This window comes from Girardinichthys multiradiatus, chromosome 5 (genome assembly GCF_021462225.1).
Source record: "Girardinichthys multiradiatus isolate DD_20200921_A chromosome 5, DD_fGirMul_XY1, whole genome shotgun sequence".
In the NCBI taxonomy this organism is placed as follows: Eukaryota; Metazoa; Chordata; class Actinopteri; order Cyprinodontiformes; family Goodeidae; genus Girardinichthys; species Girardinichthys multiradiatus.
In genome coordinates, this window is record NC_061798.1 from 27,323,623 (window position 1) to 27,345,033 (window position 21,411).

The 21,411-nt window shown below is 39.9% G+C and overlaps 1 protein-coding gene across 2 annotated transcripts in view; it reads right to left on the reverse strand.

Annotated features, from left to right (window-relative positions):
- Positions 1–21,411, reverse strand: part of myh11a (myosin, heavy chain 11a, smooth muscle) — a 39,290-nt gene that overhangs the window by 9,369 nt on the left and 8,510 nt on the right. Inside the window, exons 4-26 of one of the 2 annotated variants that reach the window (XM_047366545.1) lie at positions 15,892–15,919; positions 10,486–10,585; positions 10,357–10,383; positions 7,587–7,679; positions 7,418–7,481; positions 7,015–7,113; positions 6,672–6,815; positions 6,441–6,536; positions 6,203–6,321; positions 5,943–6,095; positions 5,640–5,813; positions 5,320–5,493; positions 3,751–3,865; positions 3,422–3,615; positions 3,210–3,331; positions 3,066–3,135; positions 2,802–2,962; positions 2,544–2,652; positions 1,484–1,615; positions 1,073–1,279; positions 848–985; positions 642–765; positions 387–558 (exon numbers count right to left, since the gene is read on the reverse strand). In XM_047366545.1, the coding sequence (XP_047222501.1) occupies positions 387–558; positions 642–765; positions 848–985; positions 1,073–1,279; positions 1,484–1,615; positions 2,544–2,652; positions 2,802–2,962; positions 3,066–3,135; positions 3,210–3,331; positions 3,422–3,615; positions 3,751–3,865; positions 5,320–5,493; positions 5,640–5,813; positions 5,943–6,095; positions 6,203–6,321; positions 6,441–6,536; positions 6,672–6,815; positions 7,015–7,113; positions 7,418–7,481; positions 7,587–7,679; positions 10,357–10,383; positions 10,486–10,585; positions 15,892–15,919 (2,815 nt within the window). The remainder of the gene's footprint in view (positions 1–386; positions 559–641; positions 766–847; positions 986–1,072; positions 1,280–1,483; positions 1,616–2,543; positions 2,653–2,801; positions 2,963–3,065; positions 3,136–3,209; positions 3,332–3,421; positions 3,616–3,750; positions 3,866–5,319; positions 5,494–5,639; positions 5,814–5,942; positions 6,096–6,202; positions 6,322–6,440; positions 6,537–6,671; positions 6,816–7,014; positions 7,114–7,417; positions 7,482–7,586; positions 7,680–10,356; positions 10,384–10,485; positions 10,586–15,891; positions 15,920–21,411) is intronic. The other variant, XM_047366546.1, reaches the window with a different exon arrangement.

The following is a 21,411-nucleotide window of genomic DNA, read 5'->3' on the forward strand; positions in this document are numbered from 1 at the left end:
TCGAGCCAACCCATTCTGTTCAGGCTCTGGCTATATGTTAAGGGTTGTTCTGCTGGAAGGTGAACTTCAGCCACAATTCAAGTCTTTTGCAGCTTCAACAGGTTTTCTTCTCTCAACTCTGACCATCCAGAGACCAGACAGTTGCTCTTAAAACCGTCAGTTCATCTTGATTTTATTTTGGAGTATCTGAGTGAAAGGGGCTAAAACAAACAAATCAGTCTTTTCAGATTTGTGTAAGTAAAAAATGTTGAAACCATGCATCAGTGTCCTTCCACTTCATAAAAAGGCAGCGTTCTGTGTTGCTCTGTCACATAAAAACAAATAAGGCTTTAAAGTTTGTTGTAACGAGAAAAGAAAAATCTGAAAAAGTCCAAGCGGTATGTTACCTGGCCAATGCATTCTGCAATTCCTCTTCCTTCTTGGCGAGCTGAGCTTTAAGGTCAGCAATCTGGGCTTGCAGGTCGGCTACTTGCTCTTGTAGGTCATTGGACTCTGCCTCCAACTTGCGCTTCGCCTTATCCAACTCCTGGCGAGTCTTTTCTTCTTTCTTCAAGCGAACTGGAATGGCAGAGAAGTCACCTCAGAAATCTTTTTGATAAACGTACAGCATGTTTTTCCATGTTACAAAATATGATGGTTACCTTCCAACTCTGAGATCATAGACTCATGTTTATTTTTGAGCTTTGTAAGGTTCTTGGATTTCTCCTCTTCCTCTGCCAGGTTGGCACTAAAATCAGCAATTCTTTCCTCCATCAGCTTGCGCTCCTAAAAAGCCATCACAAAGAAACTCCCTTAGTAAGTAACAGCCAGAAATCTGAGATAAATTGTTTTGCTTTGCAAACCATACTTTGAGAAGCTTGTTGTTTTGGTCTTCCATAACCAGAATGTCATCCTCCAGCTTTTTAATCTTTCCTTCACACGTCACCTTCTCCAGCTGCAGCTTTTGACGGGCATCTTCTTCCTCCTCCAAATGCTCCTCCAGTTCCTTTGACAAAAAATACCCAGCCATGAGATTCATCACATAAATTAGCAGAGAAACTGCAAAAAAAAAAACAACAACTAGGCATCAGACCTGCATTTGCTGCTGCATCTTCTTCTTGTCCAGTAGGAACGTCTGAGCACGTTCTTCCTCTTCATCCAGCCTGGCCTCCATCTCATGGAGGATCTCCTCCAACTCATGCTTCTTAGCTGCCAGACGGACCCTCATCTCCTCCGCCTCTGCGTAAAGCTCTGTCTCTGCCTGGAGCTGCTCCTGCAGGGCGTTCCTCTCCTCAACAATCTGTAGAGTAGAGAATAAAATGGTTAGTCTTAGCTTCATTATCAGCAGCCTCATAGTTTCTTTTTATGTTTTTTTTGTTTTGCAAATTTAAACACTAAAAAGAGGGGGGGCTAAATGTGTTGCAGATCTCATTTTTAGATGTCTGTGGGATAAAGGCCTGGTTCTAAACAATGTGATTGGCGGGGCTCTTGTATCATCCTTTACCTGAGTGTGTTTCAAGGTGATTTCTTTCAGCTCTGATTCAAACTTTGTTGCCACCTCTTTGGCTTTGTGTAGCTCTTCCTCCTTTTGACTCATCTCCTCCTCCTGTCGGGTCACTTGCAGTAGAGGCTTGACCTGTGATTCAGAACAGTAGGAACATAATGTTTAAACAAATGTTAAATGCATTAATATTAGAAATAGTTTTAAAATAATTAATTTGGTTACTTCTAGGGAAATAAAAACAAATGTATGGAGTGTTGTGCACAAAAGCGTTCAAATTAGCTTGTGACAATGTTTTGTAGAACTTTAACTTGATAGACAGTTTTTTACACAACAAACGTTCACCTAATGCTAATTGCTACAAAGTAAAAAAAAAAAAAAGAAAATGGCACTATTTCCAACATTAGGAAGCTTAGGCTAACTTTTGCTTTTTCATGCAGCAAAGAGCTGCAACATTGTGCCTCAAAGAGAAAAGCTTAATGCCCACTGTGCGTGACTGAGCTTCAGCTGTTCAACACATAAATGGCTTTGTGAACAGTTATTGGTAAAGTGTGCCTCTATCCATTTTAAACTGAAAATAAATGATTAACAATCAAAATGGATTATAATGAGCCGTTTCTGCAACTCGGTTCTGGTGTTACTCTGCAGAGCCTGCTGCAGACAGGGAATGTCCAGGTGGGTTTACAGATACACAAAAGCTAAGTAGAGTCATAGCTGTAAGTTATTGCATTCTGACACTTCCAAGTTATTTCTCTTTATATTCCACAAGTGAGAAAAGCTGAAATAAAACTAACATAAATTATGTGAGGGAAGACATTTTTCAACTGAAGTGTTTATAAAAAGGGCTTTTAATCAAAGAGGAACACCGACCACATCATGCACTGAAAGTGGCTGCAATGGAAACGGTCTTAGTAGGCAACATTTTCATCTAATTTTTACTCATTTTAGTTTCTGACAGTTAAAACAGAAACTAGTTCTCAATAAGGATGACCTTGCATGGCAACGAACATAGGCTATAAAGCAAAGTTGCAGTGTGACACTGTTGTATAAATTAGAAACAGACCTTTGTGAAGAGTCTCCACCACTGCCAGTTCCTGAGTTTAAGGTAAGCAGCGCAGTTCCTTTGGATCACTTTCATGGCTGTTAGTTGTTGCTGCCTCTTGGCAAATGCCCTTTGAAAACACAGCAGCTAACATCAGAACAGCATCAAATCATAAATGTGGAGTCTTCTGATGAAAACAGCAAAAAAGCAGTGCTATATAATCCTAATGCTGAATAAAGGTATCCAGAATGTAGTGTGTTAAAGCTTGTGTGTCCCTACTTTCTGGCCAGGAAACCTCTCGCCTGAGCCTGGAAAGCGATGATGATCACGGTGATCTTCAAATCTCTCTCTTCCTCCAGCTGGGCAAGCACTCCTGTGCGGAAGAAGATCTTACTCTGTCCAATTCTGTACAGGTTGGGGTCCAAGTCAAGATGCTTGATCTGCACAGACATACGATTTTAATATGACTATCTCAGTGGAGAACAAGCAGTGGGATGGATGTCAGTGTTAGTAGGAAAGATGAAATATTTTAAATGTGCCCACCATGAGGCAGCAGGCTTGTTTGCCATCCATGAAGCCTTTAGGAATAGCACTTGCGGCCAAGATTTCATATCTGTACAGAGACAGAGAGATGTCACAATTAACCCAGATCTATTATAAACTGGATTTGAAGTGTTTTACACCCACCTTTGGCGGAATTCCTGAAAAACGATTCGATTGGGAAAACCTTGCCGACAGATTCGGATTCCCTCCAACACACCGTTACACCTCAGCTGCTCGAGGACCAGCTGTGCATCCAGTTTTCCTGCCTGAAAAGGTTTGATTTTATGAATCAACAGGAAGAACTTTAGCTTATGATTTAAAATCTACGCAATTTGCCAACAGGGCAGTCAGCTAACCCTCTTCTCGTGGTTCGGGATGATGCATCTGACGAAGTTGGGTTGAGTGTTGTGCAGTGTGGTCATGAGTTTTGCCAGAGACTCCTTGTAGAGCTGTCCCACTGTGCGAAACATTCCCTTCTTGGTTTTTGATCCACTTGGCATGGAGCTGTCCGTCATCTTGGCTATAGTGTCCAGACCGACCACCCTGTCCGCTAAATGACACAAAAAGTAAACAAATGTTATAAATTTACACAATGATGTGTACATTTCTATGAGATTAAGAGTAGGTATATTATGTGTTCACTTTTCAAAAATCATAAATTTTGTGTGTGCATCATATATCTCACAATCTTTCCAGAGCTCCTGCACAAACTGGCTGGAGGAGTTGTTGAGCAGTGCTGTGACATTGTCATTTAGAGGGTCCATGTTCTTTGTCAGCCAGGCTGTGGCGTTATAATCTACCTAAAAAACAAATCACCTTTATGGAACTTTACGGAAACATTTTTGTTCTAAGATGTAAGCAATCAGGCATACATAACTAACTGAGAGATGATTCTTCTCTGAGGTCTTGTGTTAGGACTTAGATTTTCCGTCCTCCTTACACAATTGTAAAAACAAAGAAAAAAAAAAAAATCTATCTTTAGGTTGGTGACAGTTCTGTGTTTTTGTGCAGGTTTTGTTTATTCCACTATAAAATTGCACAGATATCATTTAAACTACAAAACAACTCTCCAATTTAAAAGCCCCAAACACAGCAAAATACAAGCCAATGGAACTTATCAGAACCATTAAGACTGAAAAAATATTGAACTGAAAATGTATCTATATGGATGTGTGACTTCCCAAAATGTACTTTCAAAAAAACAAAAAATCTCCTTCTTCACAGATTACACAAAAATATTTATGGCATCGTTGATCACAGTAGAGTAATTTAGTCTAGGTTTAGACAGCCGATATATTGTGCTTTTTACGATGGTCTCAAACTAATGTGGTCCTATTTATTATTTATTTATATATATTTTTTAAAAGCATTAAAAATACATTCTAAATCTCAAACGGTGTTTTAAAGAATCTTTGTTCAGAACAACCTGAGGTCTGACCGGTCTAAAAATTAGTTATAAATAATTACAAAACTCCTTTAGGTTTGTCAGTTCTTTAAAGCAAATGGCCATATAAAAAACTATCATGGATAATTGCTTTTAAACTATTCCCAAATTGAATGGATGTTATTCACAAACTCTTCAAAACATTTAAATTTGAAAAATCTTCTACAATAGTCAGGTCCAATTATCTTTATGCTTTTCAAATCAGGAAACAAGATAAGGGTAAAGCTGGCTTTCAATCTTGTCGAATGGAAATTTCACTGATTTTGGGCTTCTGATCGATTAACTTAGATAAGTACCATTTCAATTTCACAAGTCTGTCAAGTAAAATGTTTAGGTGACTTGGTAAGAAACTAGAAAAACCGATGGTTCAAATGTTAGACTCAAGGAGTTTTGTGGCAAATCAATGATACAATTGTCATTTAAATATAAATCAATGCTAAAAGTCCACTGCATTTTCAGAAATTCAGATTTTTCCTGAAAAAAAAAATGGATTAAGGAATACTGTCTTGAAACCCAAACCTCTCTCAATACTAGATTTTCTTTTTTGCTGTCTTATCCTGACCTGGAAAATGATAAAAGGAGATTCCATACTTTTCTGGACGTTTCAAAAGAATGAACATGTATAAGAATGGGATTTAAAATAAGTTAAAAAAGTAGAACTTTGAAAGACCTTCAGAAACTTGAACTGTTTAAAAGGCAATTTTAGATGAAAAGAAAATCCATCTTCTTGAGATCAAAGTATAAAACAAATTAGAAGTGCATTAAAAATTTGCACTCCAACTCTCAATTAATCTGTTTTGTGTTACTCACCTTTCCAGCATAGTGAAGAATGGAGAACTCTGTTTTGTCTTTAAGCTGCTTAGGTTTGGCAAACTTCATATGGCTTCCTTGAGTATTCATAAGTTTCTCCACAAATGAGATATCTGTGGCTTTTGGGAACCAGCACTCCTCATCCAGCAAGGCCAAGATGCCGGGGGGATTGTTCTGTAGGTGACACACAACTAGGTTTAACATGAAGAAAACAACTATCTACATATTTTAAGTCTCAAACTACTTCTGTGCATGGATGTGGTACTTCTTAGTGCAATTTGTTAATTTCAGTGACTATTTTTAACGTCAGTACTCCTTACTGGCCTCTCGATGAGTTCAATGCAGGGCTGCAGGTCGAGTCCAAAGTCGATGAAGTTCCACTCGATGCCCTCTCTCTGGTACTCCTCCTGCTCCAGGATGAACATGGTGTGGTTGAAGAGCTGCTGCAGCTTCTCATTTGTGTAGTTGATGCACAGCTGCTCAAATGAGTTATCCTAAAACAACCAGAACACACAACAAAACATACACATCACATTTTTATCTACCGTTGCAAGTATTTTTACTTTGGAACATTTGTACGTATGCTTTAATAAAATGCATGTGATTGATAAATATGTCTATACTTCAAAAATCTCGAAGCCGGCAATGTCGAGGATTCCCAGGAAGGACGCTCCCTGACGTTTTGTCTTGTCCAACGCTTTGTTGACACGCCCCAGGATCCAGCGGAACAGTCGCTCGTAAACGGCCTTAGCCAAAGCTTCAGTAGCAAAGTCAGCCTAATATAAAAACAAAAAATAGAAAGAATACTGGTGACTATAGGAACTTATAACGGGCCAATAGGAACCTGTAGTGTCTGGTTTCATCGGTCGAATGTTTGCAGTACCTGCTCTTTGGTTTGTGCCTTCTGCACCACCTCTCTGCCCACCTTGATACGAGGGGTGAGGATCGCTCTGGTGAAGTCTGTCACGTTGATGCCCTGCAGGTGACAAACCTTCTGCGCAGCTGGGGGAGACAACAAGAGTGGTTAACTGATAAAACCAATAAATAAAGTGGATTGTAAATAATTAAATTGGTAGAAGTTGACGATTTTATTTGACTTGTAGAACATAAATGTGTCCAACCAGTGTTGTCTGGCATGGTGGCCTGCTCTTGATTCCTCTCTTTCTTGAACTCAATGTTTCCCAGCTGCATTACGGTGGAGCAAACCTTCAGTATATCTGCATCATTAAGAGCAAACGAATGAAGTAAACTGATAAGGTACAACTGCTGCCTGTAATAGGTGCAGATTTGCAGGCATTTGCAGTCACAGTAACGTAAATGCAGCTCAAAATAAGTGAATAATTTTGTAATACCAGCTCTTTCCTCCTCAGTGAGGCCCATGATGTTCATTGCCTCCATGGTCTCCTCGAACAGCTCATCGTCTTGCTGCCCAGAAATCTGAACATGGCCCGCACTCAGGAAGCGGTAATTACTGAAAGGCTCCAGAAGAAGGTCCTCTGATGATAAAAATAAAGCAAAGCGGTAACAAACTTAAATTACTTCATTAAGAGCATGCCCAAGCCCTTTTATCCACTAAGATGTTTCATTTAATATGATTTCTTACCACTTGGAAGAAATCTGACTCTTTGTAGGAATATTCTTAAGTACAATGTATTTACAGTTTAAAGAAATTTGAACTTCGGATGATCATCTAACCTTTCAGTTTGTCTTTAGCGCCGGCGATCATGTAGTAGAAGATGTGAAAAGCTCTCTCTGTCTTTGCCTGTCGGATGCACCGGGACTTTTCCAGCAGGTCTGAGAGCAGCCGCTAGTTAAGGAACACAAATGTACCTTTTGCTACAGAAAGTTAAACATATAAACTTTTGTACAGACAGTTCTCCCTCTTCACAAACATTTACTACTTTGTGTTGGTCTATCACATAAAATCCCAATAAAATACACAGACGTTTGTGACTGTAACAAACAAAGTATGGAAACGTTCAAGGGTTATGAATGAATCCGTAAGACACCATCGAGCAGTGGCACGATGAGATTGTAGGTGGACATACTACCACAATGTTGCTGTTTCAGAGAGCTACAAAGCAAACATTAAGGATACAAGTCTCAATGTTGGCTCCAACAATGTAGCCCGTCACATCAAAGTTTATGCGGATGAATTTTCCCTGAGAGAGAGAAAGAGAGAAAAAAGGAAGAGCAGGCTTCCTATCAAAGAGTAGGGAAATGTCAGACAAAAATAAAATCTATACTTCTTTAAACCACAAACTCACAAATCTAGAGGAGTTGTCATTTTTGATGGTCTTGGCATTTCCAAAGGCCTCCAGGATTGGATTGGCCTGCAGAAGCTGCTTCTCCAGTTCGCCCTAGTGACAAAATACACAAAAATATTGCTTTTATGCTGTGAAGGTGGTGTCAACAAGATATAAAAGGTGGTGCTAGGTGAATGTTGGTGTACCACAATAATAATCTGGGATAAGAGGAAGAGCAAAGCATAAACTTGTTTAAATAATTCATTTCCTAAAAAGGTTTTTGGATATATTAATTCAGATTTAAAGAAAGATCTTTTCTGGAGATGTAATTTGCTTCCAGCAGGACTGCGGAGCAGCTGAGTGAATATTTGTAACCGAGGCAGACAGCCCATCACTTTTAATCCTGCTAATCCTGCTGATCAAAGAGGCTCTTTTTGTCTGCATTGAGGTCAGGAGCTGAGGACCTCTACATAAACTTTCTCACTTAAAAACACCCACTGTGTAAATGAGCTAAAGCCTGGAAGAGAGAATGAGGGAAAAAACAGTATAATGAGTAGCTGTGAACCTTTCCAGGATGGTAATCTAAGTTTATTTTAACAATGTGTGAATAAAACGTCTTTAAGAGATATGACACTTTAGATTGCTAAACTCTTAAATCTGACTCTTATGTGCATCATCGTTGTAAACATATGCTCTAATGTGAGATTTTTTATATAAATTTGATATATATATATTTATTTTTTTTTGGAGAAAACCAAATGGTGCAAAATAAAAACCACACTTTCCTTCTATGTTTGAGGCAAAAAGAGAAAATACAGACCCACTGATGAGGTGCTGTTCAGAGTTCAGGATAACTGGAAAACAAACGAAAGAAGACAGAGCACCGCAAGGCAGAAGTAAAGGAAAAAGTTGAATCTCTTAAAATATATATACAAACTTTTGAAAAGATAGATAAGCAGCAGGAGCCAAAATGGCTGATGAGGCAAAGGGTCTGAAAAGGACAGATGGGGAAAAAGAAAACAAAGATTCTTAAACCTATTTCTGTTCATACAAGCTCTGTTGGAGCCTCCGGGACTTACATAGGACAGAATACCCAGGCAATATTTTCTCCAGACAACCCAGAGGTGAGATCACTGGCAAATAAGTTCATCACTTTAAAAATTTTAAACACATATTCCAAAATATATTTACAGTGGGGGAAAAAGGTATCTAACATTGATCCCCCCCGGCAAATATACTTCTAATGGGGCTGTTTAAATGAAATACACACCAGATGTCAGTAACAACCAAGAAATCCACACACACAAAGAAAGGAAAACAAGTCCATGAATTAAGTTGTGTGTGATAATGTGGAATGACATAGCAGAAAGGCATTAAACACATGAAGAAAAATCCCCACAAATAGCAAAGAAAATGCCTGACATTTGTCTGTATTATAAATCCTTCCTGCTCCTATCAGTGCAAACTAATATCAGAGTTTAGATGAGAAACTGGATGCAAAGGTAAAGAAACAGTGAAGTTTGGAGATGGGAATGTCATGGTTTGGGGCTGTATTTTAGCTTATAGCAAGCTTATTGTTAAAGGAAGGATGATTGGAAAAATGTACCAAGATATTTTTGATAAGAATCTGAAGATGACAGATTTCACACCACCAAGGAAGCTTTTAAATAGTTTCAAAGTAAGGCAACAAAGCCGCAAGAATAGTCCATCCAACCTGAATCTAACTGAAAATCTATGAAAAGATCAGCATCCATACAGAACCTTCAAGGCTTGAAGACAGTATGTGTGGAAGAATGGGTAAAATCATACCTGAACAATAAATGTTACTAGCATCTTCACACAGGAGATGTCTTTATCCTGTATTACATCTTCTACTAAGCACAGAGAAACTTTCAGTAAACGTCTCCTATACTTCTAATCAGTGTGACGTCACCCAACACTCGATTTGTGGACTAATCTGTTTAGATGCATTTCCATATATGGATTATTTGGGTTGTTACAGAAATCTGGTGTGAATTTCATGTCAGCCACAAAAAGTATTTACTGAGAAAAATGCTTGCGTTTTTCGCTTCATCAGCTTGCATGAATCCTTTTTTGCACCTTGTCTCTTTTGGCAAGCTGTCACAAATGGCACGAATACTTTCTGAAGCTCAAAATGTTGCAAATATAAAGGTAAAAAAAAAAGAAACCTGCAACAGAAGAGAAGCCTTCTGCCTGTGCACCTGACAGGTAGATATTAAGCTTAGGAGTCAAGAGGTCGGATTTGGACAGACAAAAACAGGAGATGGGCATGCTCACACTGTGCTTGATGGTCTGTGACAGACCCTTTCACTGCCACAGAAAGCTCGTTTTAATCTCCAGCGGCAGAGAAAGGATGGACAAAACTGCCAATTTGATAAAACCACGTCACGAGGTAGAAAAAAGGGGACGTCCATGACTGTACTCTACTAATCATCATGCAGTCTGAACAAGCCAGTCGCCAGAGTAAGAAGTTGCAGTTAGTTTTAAGATACGAGGATGAATTTATCAATCATTTCCAGGAGGTTATGCAAACATTTTATTCCAGCGAGGAGGCTGTTCTGAATCAGGTTTAGCTAGTGATGAATGTTGAGAAAAACACAATCCAACTTAAAAAAAAAAAGAAAAAAAGGTTTGACACCTCAGAGGTAGAATAATTCCTGTTTGGACATCTCAGTGACACTAACTTCATGCACTTTTCTAACTGAACACACAAACGGCACACTCAAACAAAAAAACCAGATAAACACTCCAGGCATTCCCCTTTACTCACGTAGGCAAACTGTGATCCTGTTTGTTGCTATTTGAAGGAAATATACAGCATTAAACTGGGCAGGTTTTATTTAAGGGCGAGGGAAATGGCTGACAGATCCTAACATGAGTTCTTCACAGAGATACCTACAGCGCTGCTGTCCTTCTTGCCTTTGTGAGACGAGGCCACGACAGCCAGATACTGGATGACCTTCTTGGTGTTCTCCGTTTTCCCTGCACCAGACTCTCCACTGAAGGGGGGGGGGGGACAAAGTGAAAACAAGATTAAAAGATCCAGGGAGAAATAAAGACAGAGAGAGAGAGAGAGCAGCATGAAGATAAACAGCACTGACAGGATTTCTGTTCACAGTTCAACAACCCAGTTTAATCTGATGGAAATCATGTGCTGCAGAGGAAACTTCACTAACACCTGACCCAAAGTAAAATCTTACTTAATGTTTACTTATACTGTACTATAAGTACTTTACACACTATGTAGAGTACTTATACTGTACTTTACATAGAGTGTGTGTGGTGACAGTCTTCCAAATAGATATACAGGAGGCATTCTCATGTCAGTGGTATAAATTGCAATAATTAAATTTGAGTTATACTTAATCTCAGTGCAGCAGCTTGATGGCGCCGTTTGGATTTGATGCAGACGTTGCAGAACAAAACGGGTATGAGCTGACAACAGTTATTTTCAGCTAGGTTTGAGTTGCTGATGTCATTCAAGAAGCAAGTGTGTGCTGTGATGTGTACGCATGGTTTTATATAATTCAATTCAAAAATACTTTATTAATCCCAAAGGGAAATTAATTGTTGTTGGAGCTTATTATGCAGGTTTCTTGAAAGAGCTGTTGTAGATGCAGATGGCTGTAGGCAGGAAGGATCTCCTGTAGCAGTCTGTCTTACAGCAGATCTGAAGAAGCCTCCGACTAAAGACACTCATGAAGATGATGCTCAGGGTTCTCCATAATGTTCTTCATTTTATGAAGAATCCTTCTTTGCACAATGATCTCCAGAGGTTCCAGAGGAGTCCCCAGAACAGAGCCAGCCTTCTTTATCAGCTTGTTGAGCTTTTTTAAGTCCCTGGCTCTGATGCTGCTACCCCAGCAGATGATGGCAGAAGAGATCACACTTTCCACAACAGACATATAGAAGATATGCAGCATCTTGCTGGAAACACTGGAGGACCTAAGCTTCCATAAGAAGTACAGTCTGCTCTGTCCCTTCTTGTAGATGGCTTCACAGTTGCATCTCCACTCTGACTTATTCCTGTTTCTCTTAAAATCTACAATCATCTCCTTTATTTTATTCACATTCAAGATGAGATGATTGTTTCCACACCATGCCACAAAGCGGTCTACCACCTTCCTGTACTCAGCTTCTTGTCCATCTCTAATCCACCCCACGACTGCAGAATCATCCGAGTATTTCTGCAGATGACAGGAGTCTGTCTTGTACTGGAAGTCTGAGGTGTACAGAGTGAAAAGGAATGGTGAGAGTACAGTCTCCTGTGCTGCTGACTACCTGGTTGGACACACTCAGACACACCTGAGTCTTCTGGAGTTTCTGACAAAGCAAATCAGGCTGGATTGTGTTAAATGTTCTGGAGAAATCAAAGAACATGATCCTCACAGTGCTACTGGTTTTGTCCAGATGACAGTGGGTTTGTTGAAGCAGGTGTATGATGACATCTTCAACTCCAACTCCACAGCGATAAGCAAACTGAAGGGGGTCCTGATGGTTTACTGTTTGCTTACTCAGGTGGGCCAACGGGAGTCTCTCTAGGACCTCCATGATGTGAGATGTCAGGGCAACAGGTCTATAGTCATTGAGGACTGATGGGTGAGTTTTCTTTGGTACAGAAATAAGACAGGAGGTCTTCCACAACACTGGAACCTTCTTCTGGGCCAGGCTGAGGTTGAAGAGGTGCTGCAGAATCCCACAGAGCTGCTCTGCACAGGCCTTCGGGACTCTAGGGCTGACACCATCTGGACCTGCAGCCTTATTCTGATTCAGTCTCTCCAGTTGTTTCTTCACCTGACTTCTTGAGACATGCAGGTGGAAGGGGGAAGCAAAAGGAAGTATCAGTGTCTTCTGATTTGGTTGAAGGCAAACATGTAGAAGCAGAAGGGTCTAGGGCTGAGGTAGAAGATAAAACATTTGAGGTGTTAATGGACAGCTGTGGGTCCTGTGGGTCAAAGGAAGGTGGAATGTCTGTTTGGCTGTGAGCAGGAGAGGAGGATGCGAAGCTTGTTTCTGAACTGAACCTATTGAAGAATGTGTTCAGTTCATTGGTTCTGTCCAGACATCCATTGGTCTGATCATCCTTCTGCTTGAAGCCTGTGATCTTCTTCATCCCTGACCACACATCTCTGATATTGTTTTGCTGGAGCTTGCTCTCCAGCTTCTTCTTGTACACCTCCTTGCCGTCTCTTATCTTGACTTTATGTTGCTTCTGTATGATCCTCAATAATTCTCTGTCTCCCTCTCTGAAGGCTCTTTTTTTCTTGTTAAGCAGGTCCTTCAGGTCACTGGTGATCCAAGGTTTGTTATTGGGGAAGCATCTCACGGTTCTGGTGGGGATGATGTTATCCACACAGAAGTTTCAAGTCGGTTACACACTCAGTCAAGGCATTGATGTCCTCTCCATGTGGCTGGCACAGCGTGTCCCAGTCTGTAGCCTCAAAGCAACCTTGCAGAGCTTCTTCAGCTGCCTGTGACCATTTTCTCAGTTCTCTTTATTACAGGTTGCCTCTGAACAAGGGGCTTATATTTCGAGCAGAGAAAAACAAGATACTGATCCGATTTGGCAAAAGGAGGTCTTGCTTTAGAGATGTATGAGTCCTTCACATTTGCATAAAACAAATCCAATGTTTTATTTTCTCTGGTAGAGCAGCTGACAAATTGTTGGAAGTGTAGCAGAGAGTGAAGCATGGTTAAAATCACCAGATAATGGTAAATGGACTGAACTTATATAGCGCCTTTCCAGTCATACAGACCGCTCAAAGCGCTTTACACTAGAGCCACATTCACCCAATTGCACTCACTAACGCTCACACATTCATACACTGATATGCAGATCGGTAGGCAACTTGAGGTTAAGTGCCTTGCCCAGGGGCACATCGACATACAGCGGGAGGAAGCTGGAATCGAACCCACAACCTTCCAATTGCAAGACGACTACTCTTCCTACTGAGCCACAGTCGCCAATGCCACAAATGCATTGGAGTGTTGTGTCTGTAGCTAAGCAACAACTGACCTGATAACATCACATGCAGTGTTGGCAACAGTGGAAGGTGGAACGTAAAAAGAATGAATCAGAATGAAAAGTAAAAACAGAGCTACTCCAACCTGCTGCCACCTTGAGCGGCGCAATACTACAATATACATCTGACTTCTTTTTGTGCCCCGCAAGTTTCAGAATTTCTACTGATTGCAAACATTTAGTATAAAAGCCGCACACTCTTTTATGCTTGAGGCCCCAGGTAAGACTTAGAACATTGTGCCAACTGTCAAACATGGTAGTAGCATTAGGGGGTAGCGCTGTTTTGCTGCCACTAGTTAATTGCACAAATCAACCAACTTAAGCAAGGTTCATTATTACTAATAAAAAAGACTGGTCAAATATCCTGCTGGAATTAAATCAGGATTTTGTTTACACCATGAAATATTGTGCAGCTTGTCTACAACTTGCAATGGTACATTTACCCAAGTTTTAGTGGGGGTGTATGTATGCATTTGACCTTTCACCCTATGTGGATTAGAGAAATTCACAAACTAAAAACACCCAGTTCTTGTTTTCCATATTCATTCTAAAATCATGTAGATCACATTGCCATAATTTCTTTCCATTCTTACCATCAAAAGTAATAATTAAAATGCAAAAATTAATATGGCATTCATGCATAATGACCACTTGTTTTATCCACAACTGTAGAGGGATAGCCAATATCTTATTCCAAGAGACTGTTCGCAGCCTTGAGATTATGCTCATCTGGGTTATGTTAGTACTCGTTTTTCTACTTGGAAAAGAGTAGCGAGTGTCTGTAAGCAGGCCAGACTTGGTGATCCAACAGCAGAACCACTAACAAGCCTTACAAAACTTTTATGAGTCTAAAACAAAGCTACAGGCAGGCACATATGTATGTGCAACTGCACCTTTTAAAGTCACTCAACATAGACAGATTCTTTCCGTTCAGACAACAAACTTGGAAACATGAGTCGAGCTGATTGATCCCAGAGCCATCAGACAGCGTACACATACAAGCTTGGTCAGGGGTCCTTAAATGGCCTGGGAAGCTCTTTGGATCTGGCAGCTTAAAGAGGAATCTAACTGTGCTGTCGTGTTTAGGCTGAGTAAGGACATACAACATCCAGACTCAGGCTGCAGACAGATGTGATTAAAGATTAAAATGCATCCAACATTTTCCTCCTGATCATTAATTAGTGTCTTGTTCTATGTGTTTTCTTGTTCTTGCTTTCAACAAGTACCAATATCTCAGCATCTATCAATTTAAATCAGAGGCCTGCTGAGGCCAGGAAACCCCGATTGGATGACAATAATGTCTAAGGAAAGGTGCAGTTTAAGAGACACAGTTAAACTGCAGTTTCTCTCTCCAAATCATTTTAATTCAAGCTTCATACCAATTTCTCTTATTGGCATCAAACAGCTCGGCTAATCAGCCGCTGGTATAGATCAATCCAAACCTTTCCAGTTTCCCTCCGATAAAGAAGCTTAATGGTTGAGGAAATGGTTTGATGGGAAAGAATTTGCTGCATCCTGGTTGCAGTAAATTAGGAACAAAAATGGAGAAAGCCTCTCTCTCTCAGCTGGTTCAGTTTAACTATTCAGAAGGAGACTGAGAAGAAAGTTTCTGCAATCAGATCTGGCTGAGGTTACTTTGAACAGCGCTAAAAACATTAGGTGTGTGCAGTGTATCTGATAAAGGTTGCATTTCATTTTTACAGCTTATTTCCCCCCTTGTTTGTACTTGAGGTACATGCACACCTGTATTGGCAGTGGATAAATATAGAATAGTGTTCAGTTTGAATGAGCAATAAAGTGATAACCCTCTAGTAGTCCATTTAAATCAAAATATTATGAACTAAACAAGGTTCAGGCCAATCTAAAACTCACATAAAGCTAACACAATGAGTCACATTGTCCCTGGATGTCTCAGCAACCAGTCGAAATTCTCAATAATTTGTTTATCACAAACAAACAAAGATGAGCCTAAACATTTGGAGAGCTAATCTGCTTGTCCCATCAGAGTGCAGCACACACTTCCTGACTGAATCCCTGGGAGAAAAGCGAGGACACGGCTCTCCCAGAGAGCTGCAAATCTTTTTGCCTATATACACAAAAACAGATTTTCTATTTCTTTCTAGGATCTGAGGTGAAAGAGATATCCGATTTAGATCTGTGCTTAAATCAGAAACATGTAACTGTTCTGTGACATGCATACACCTTTGTTTTATTAATGTGAGGTCACAGATCACACGGACAAGAGAAGTGGGAGAGAGGTTTGGAGGCTTTTGTTTCACTTACGTGCAGAGAATGGACTGGTCCTCACGGTCTGCAGAATCAAAAAATGTTGAAGCATTAGATGACATTTATGACAACTTATTTAACATTATATAAACAGCATAAATCAAAGTAATCTGCAAAATAACTAAAACGCAAAAAACTAAATGTTATGTGAACTACTTTCAAATGATTTCATAACAAAAGCCATCAAGACCTGGCCCTATGTGAAAAAGTAAACCCCCCTAAACAATTGCCTTTAGCAGTTCGGGGTAACTGGCTGTGGATCTTATGTTACTGTGGGTGAATTTTGGCCCACGTTTTGCAGTATTGTTTTAATTTAACCATACTGGACCGTACTGGTTTTGAGCACAAACAGGCCGTTTAAAGTCGTACCAAAACATCTGATTCAGATTTAAAGCCAAACTTTGACTAGGCCACAGCAAAATCTTCCTTTTTTTTTAACCGTTCAGAGGCAGACTTGCTGGTGGGTTTCAGATTGTCACCCTTCTGCATAACCCAAGCGCGCCTGAGCATTAAGTCAGAAACTGATGGCCGGACAGTCTCCTTCAGGATCTTCTGGTAGAAAACAGAGTTCATGTTTGCATTAATTACGGCAAGTAACCCAGGTCCTGAAGCACCAAAGTGGCCCCAAATCATCACTATACCACCACCATGTGCTACTGTTGTGATGTTCTTTTTGTGAAAGGTTTATGTTGTAGTTTTAAACCAGATGTAAAAAGTTTTACTTTCGTCTCATCAGTCCACAAAAAGGTTGAGACAGGGCTTTGTGTCATATTTACCTTTAAACTCTCTCATGGAGGCCATTTGTGACCCGTCTGTTTCCTATGGTTGAAACATGAACACTGACCTTAACTGAGGCAAGTAAAGGCTGCAGAGCTTTAGATGAAGTTCTGGGATCTTTTGTGACCTCCTGGATGAGTTGTTGATGCAGTTTTGGAAGTGCATTTGAGATTTTTAACCTGGGTTATGTTGTCAGAGAGGTTCTGTTTAATGCTATGGGTCTGGCAGTAAATCAGGCCTGGATGTGGCTTGAGACATTATACTCAGCTTTCAACAAACTGTGGTAAATTACAGTTAAATCATAAATTAACAAGAGGGTTTAATTATTTTTCAGGTTGGGTTGGATGTATATTTTCCATTTATTAAATTAAATCACCAAAACTGCTTTTTGCATTTACTCAGGCTTTTTTCCCCCCATCTGATATTAAGCTTTGTTTGATGATCTGAAATGTTTAAGTGTACAAAAGAAATCTGTAAGAGGGCAACTACTTTTACACAGCAATATATATAATGAAACCAGTCCAAATAAAACAGACTCAGACACAACTGCATACATTCCAATTCAGCCTAATTTATGATACAATGCAGTCTAATTAAGGCCCCGTTGACACTGCATGCAAATGTGGCCCAAATCTGACACAATTGAGCCACATTCATGTGTGGTCCTGAATCCGACTCGTATCTGTTCTTTTGGAATGCGACTCCAGTGGGAACAACCAAGGCGGATTAGATGTGACTTTGACGTCACTTCCCATCGCATTCGTCACAATTATGCGCCACCCAGCAGGAAACTGTAACAGTTAGCAAAACAGACCGGGGACTAGAATAGTACTGCAGTGGAGAGACAGCGAGATGTTAGAGCTCATTAATAAACAGAGATAATACTTTATTCAAATTAACTGAAAGGCTCATAGGAACCATTTGGATGAGGGACGTAGTTTGTATTGTAAAATTCATATACAACCGTTCAAACAGAGGACTTTAAAATGCTATCGAGGTGACCGAGCATGTGATGGTCTGCCCCTGCTGCAGTCCGATACACTGGAATGCATAAAGGTTTCTTCCTGTGGAGATGAGAGGAGAGGCGCTGAACTATAGGATTAAAAGTTGCCCTCGACATGATAAAGTTCTGAATAAACCTGGTCTCTGTAAAGTTGTTAACAACCCTTCCCCACCCTTGCTGGCTGTGTCTCAGCATCCAAGCATTTTGATGTGCTGAACTGGCAGTCAGATCTCCCTAAAATGGCACAATAAAGAGTTTTACTCTCCTTTTATTCACGTGTTTCCCACACAGCACCTGCTGACAATAAATGGCTTCTGTTGTGCACTTAAACCATAACACCCATTTCTTCGTGTTTACTGTTGTGCTGCCCTTAATGATGCTCGTATTGTTCTAATGGGCATGCGGGTCAGTTAGGAGCTGTAACATTTTCAAAGTGATGTGAACAAACAAACACAAAAAAAAAAAAAATCAGATTTCTGAAAATATCTGATTTGAGCATTAAGACCTGCGGTGGGAACTTAGTCTTATTGGTGCTAGTTTCTAGCACCATTGTTAAAAAGTAATCTAAAAAAAAAGATCCACCTGCCGTATCTAAGATTCATGAGGAAATGTAAATACAACAAATTCTTTGTTTTTTATCTTGGAAATAATCTCTTAATCTAATAAGGAATTAATTGTTAGGTTGTCTCTGAAAATACTCTTGTGTGAAGTGCAAGTCCATGTAGGCTGAAGCCAACCATCCCTCACCTCATACCACTGCAGGGTGACTCAAAGTAACTGATCTGAGTGATTTTACTATCAGATGTTTAATCCCGAGAATCATTTTTCAGGTGATTCAGTCCCTGCATACAAAACGCCTTCAAGCCCAATGCTGAATAGTTAGTAGAAGCATCATTTAATTTAATGTCAAATTCTAAAAAACTAAGAGCTTCTTCACAGATCTGCTCCTGCACACAATGTGCAGCCTTCACCGAGCTGTATGCCAGTACGGACGCAGTTCCTCAGTGTTGACTTGACTTTGGCCACTTCCCTCCATTCCTCACATGCATTCACAAAACATGCAGCCGGTTCCTTCTCTGTACTTCCTAATTAAGGCAGAGGGAGAGAGAACGTGCGTTGGCCAGATTTGTGGGTTTTTGTAAATTATCCAAAAGCACAACTCACTCTCACTCTGAATGAACTCTAAGAGGGGACATAAATTATTTTTGTTGCTTCAAAAATATCAAACATGTCTATAAAGCTGATTCAGACACATGGAGTCAATGTAATCGCCAAAAAGGCTTATGATTTCTGCACCTTTGAATATAGTGGGAGAACAGACGAATGAAATGGTCTTCTGCTGCAGTGGGACAACAACTCCCTTCTGGGAATTTCACATTTTTATCTCCTGCACATCAAAGACTAAGGGGTAATTTTGGAGGACTGGGATCTCAGCCAAGCTGGAGACAGAATGTTTCAAAGCTTAGGAGAGTTATCTGAATTTGCTGCCGTTATGCATCACTTTGACTCTAACATGAGAATTGTTCCTACTGGACCGTTCAGTGTGAAAAATCCTGCTTCGTTGGTTGCAACTTCATGGGAAATACAGCCGATATGTTCACCACATAAACTTGCCCCAGGCAAGGATTTGATAGGTTTGTTCAGTCTTGGTTTTAATCTTCAAAGCTTTTTAACTAAAAAAAGTCAACGCTTTACAGCTCTTGGGCACAGTTTTCTATTTCTTTAAGACTCTATGAGCCTAAGCAAGCATTAATCGTTATCTTAGCGGAAAAAATATTTCTCTTTCAGAACAGAAAAGACAAGAGAGTCATTCAAGTAAGGCAGATGCATGTTGATATCTTAAATCAGAAAAAGTCTATTTATTAAATATTCCAGGTGGAACAACTTAATTCTGTCCAACCATTGGAAATTAAAGCTTGTGTGAAAGAGACAAATTGTGCTTCTACTACATAAAGTCTAGGTGGGTCTTGTGTGAAACAAAGGGTGAATGTGTAGAAAAGCACTTCTTATCCACTGTTAAGTATGGTGGAGGACCTGTGATAATGTGTGCCTGTTTTTCTTCTAAATGCTCTGGGAACCTTACTAAAGTGCTTGGCCTGATTGACTCTTACAAATACCAGGAGATTTTATATGTAAATCTGGCGGCCAAAAAAGTAAAATCAGGCTGTCACGGTGTCCAGCCATAGAAAACAGCAGATCTCTCCTAATCATCTCTTTAGTGATGTTTGGCGCCACCCTTTAGACTAAAAGTATTATTTTCTCTCCAGGCCCAAACATTCAACATAGACACAAAAATCATGGGGATGTCCGCAGAGACCTCTACTGGACCCCGGTGGGCTGGTACAGATGACAAATCTTACTCATACAGGCTTTGCAGCCGTAGTGCCAATAGGTGATATGGACCATGTGAAATGTGGCAGAAGGTCAAGTGCTGGCCTATTGGCAAAAGATCAGATGAAATAGTAAAAAGTATTGCTGGTAAGATTGAAAAGAAATAAAAACAATTATTATTAAAGTGCTGTATTTCCTCCTACTCAAAACTACTCAAATTAACAGTTGAATATTTTAAAGGCTTTTTATACATTTTACCAGGGGTTGCCATAAGTGTTGCTCTTAAAAATGCCATAAGAACCTACAATGAGAACATTTGCGGTATAAGATCCTAAGAGGTGGTCCATACACTAAAACATCCTGAAACCTGAGTCTAAACAAATGTTTAGAATGAAGTAAACTCATCAAGTCAAAACGTTCTTTTTTCCCCCACTTTAAAACATGAAATTTTTATTGGTTCTCCTGCAAAGGATAAGCTGAAGACCTATAATCCAAACACCAGCACAAATACCAGTCAATCCACCCTTTTTCTTGTTTATTTGAGAGCCCTATAGAAGCTGCAGAGGTAAACACTGAGTTCCCGTGCAGCGGTGTGTTTGAGGAAGTCTTGGACTAGCAGATAGAGTTGGTCAAATTTAATATTTATCTAAAAATATCAATGGTTTTTGACATTTTTACAAATAAAAATCTGAAACGTTTGGGCTGCACGTGTTCCGCCCCTCTTACTCTGACAATTCTAAATAAAATACAATGCCCTCAAAAGTTACCTAACTAATCCACCTGTGCTTCATTTTATCCAAGTATAAATACAGGTGTTCTGTTAAGGCCTTGGTGGACCAGTGTGTAGAGTATTTGTCTTGCAATTAAAAAGTTGTGGGTTTGCTTCCAGACCCCTGCCACATGATGTTGCAAGGCACTTAAGAGCATTATTCAGAGAAGAAGCTATGAGGTCCATTGGTGGGCCTCATAGCTTGGACCTGCCGATATTCACAGGTCGGGTGGGAGAATTCACTGCCAGATTTTATTATCGGGCAGTCCACAAATCAAGATTTTAAGAGTAGAAAGAAAGAAAAAAGCCATTGTTAAAACATAACCGTAAGAAGTCCCATTTCTAGTTTGCCACAAGCCATGTATGGGACAGACGAATATATTGAAGAAGGTGCTCAGATGAGACCAAAATGTTTATTTTTTTGCCAATTTGCAAAACAATGTGCTGCACAAAACTAACACTGCACATCGTCCTAAATACACCATACTCACAGTGAAACAGTGGTGGCAGCATTATGCTGTGGGAATGTTGTTTTTTTCACAATGTCAGAGTTGTTGGGTAGATGGATGTCGCTAAATAAATTAAAGAAATTCCTTAGAATAAATCATGTTCATCCCTTAGAATGGCCATGTCAACA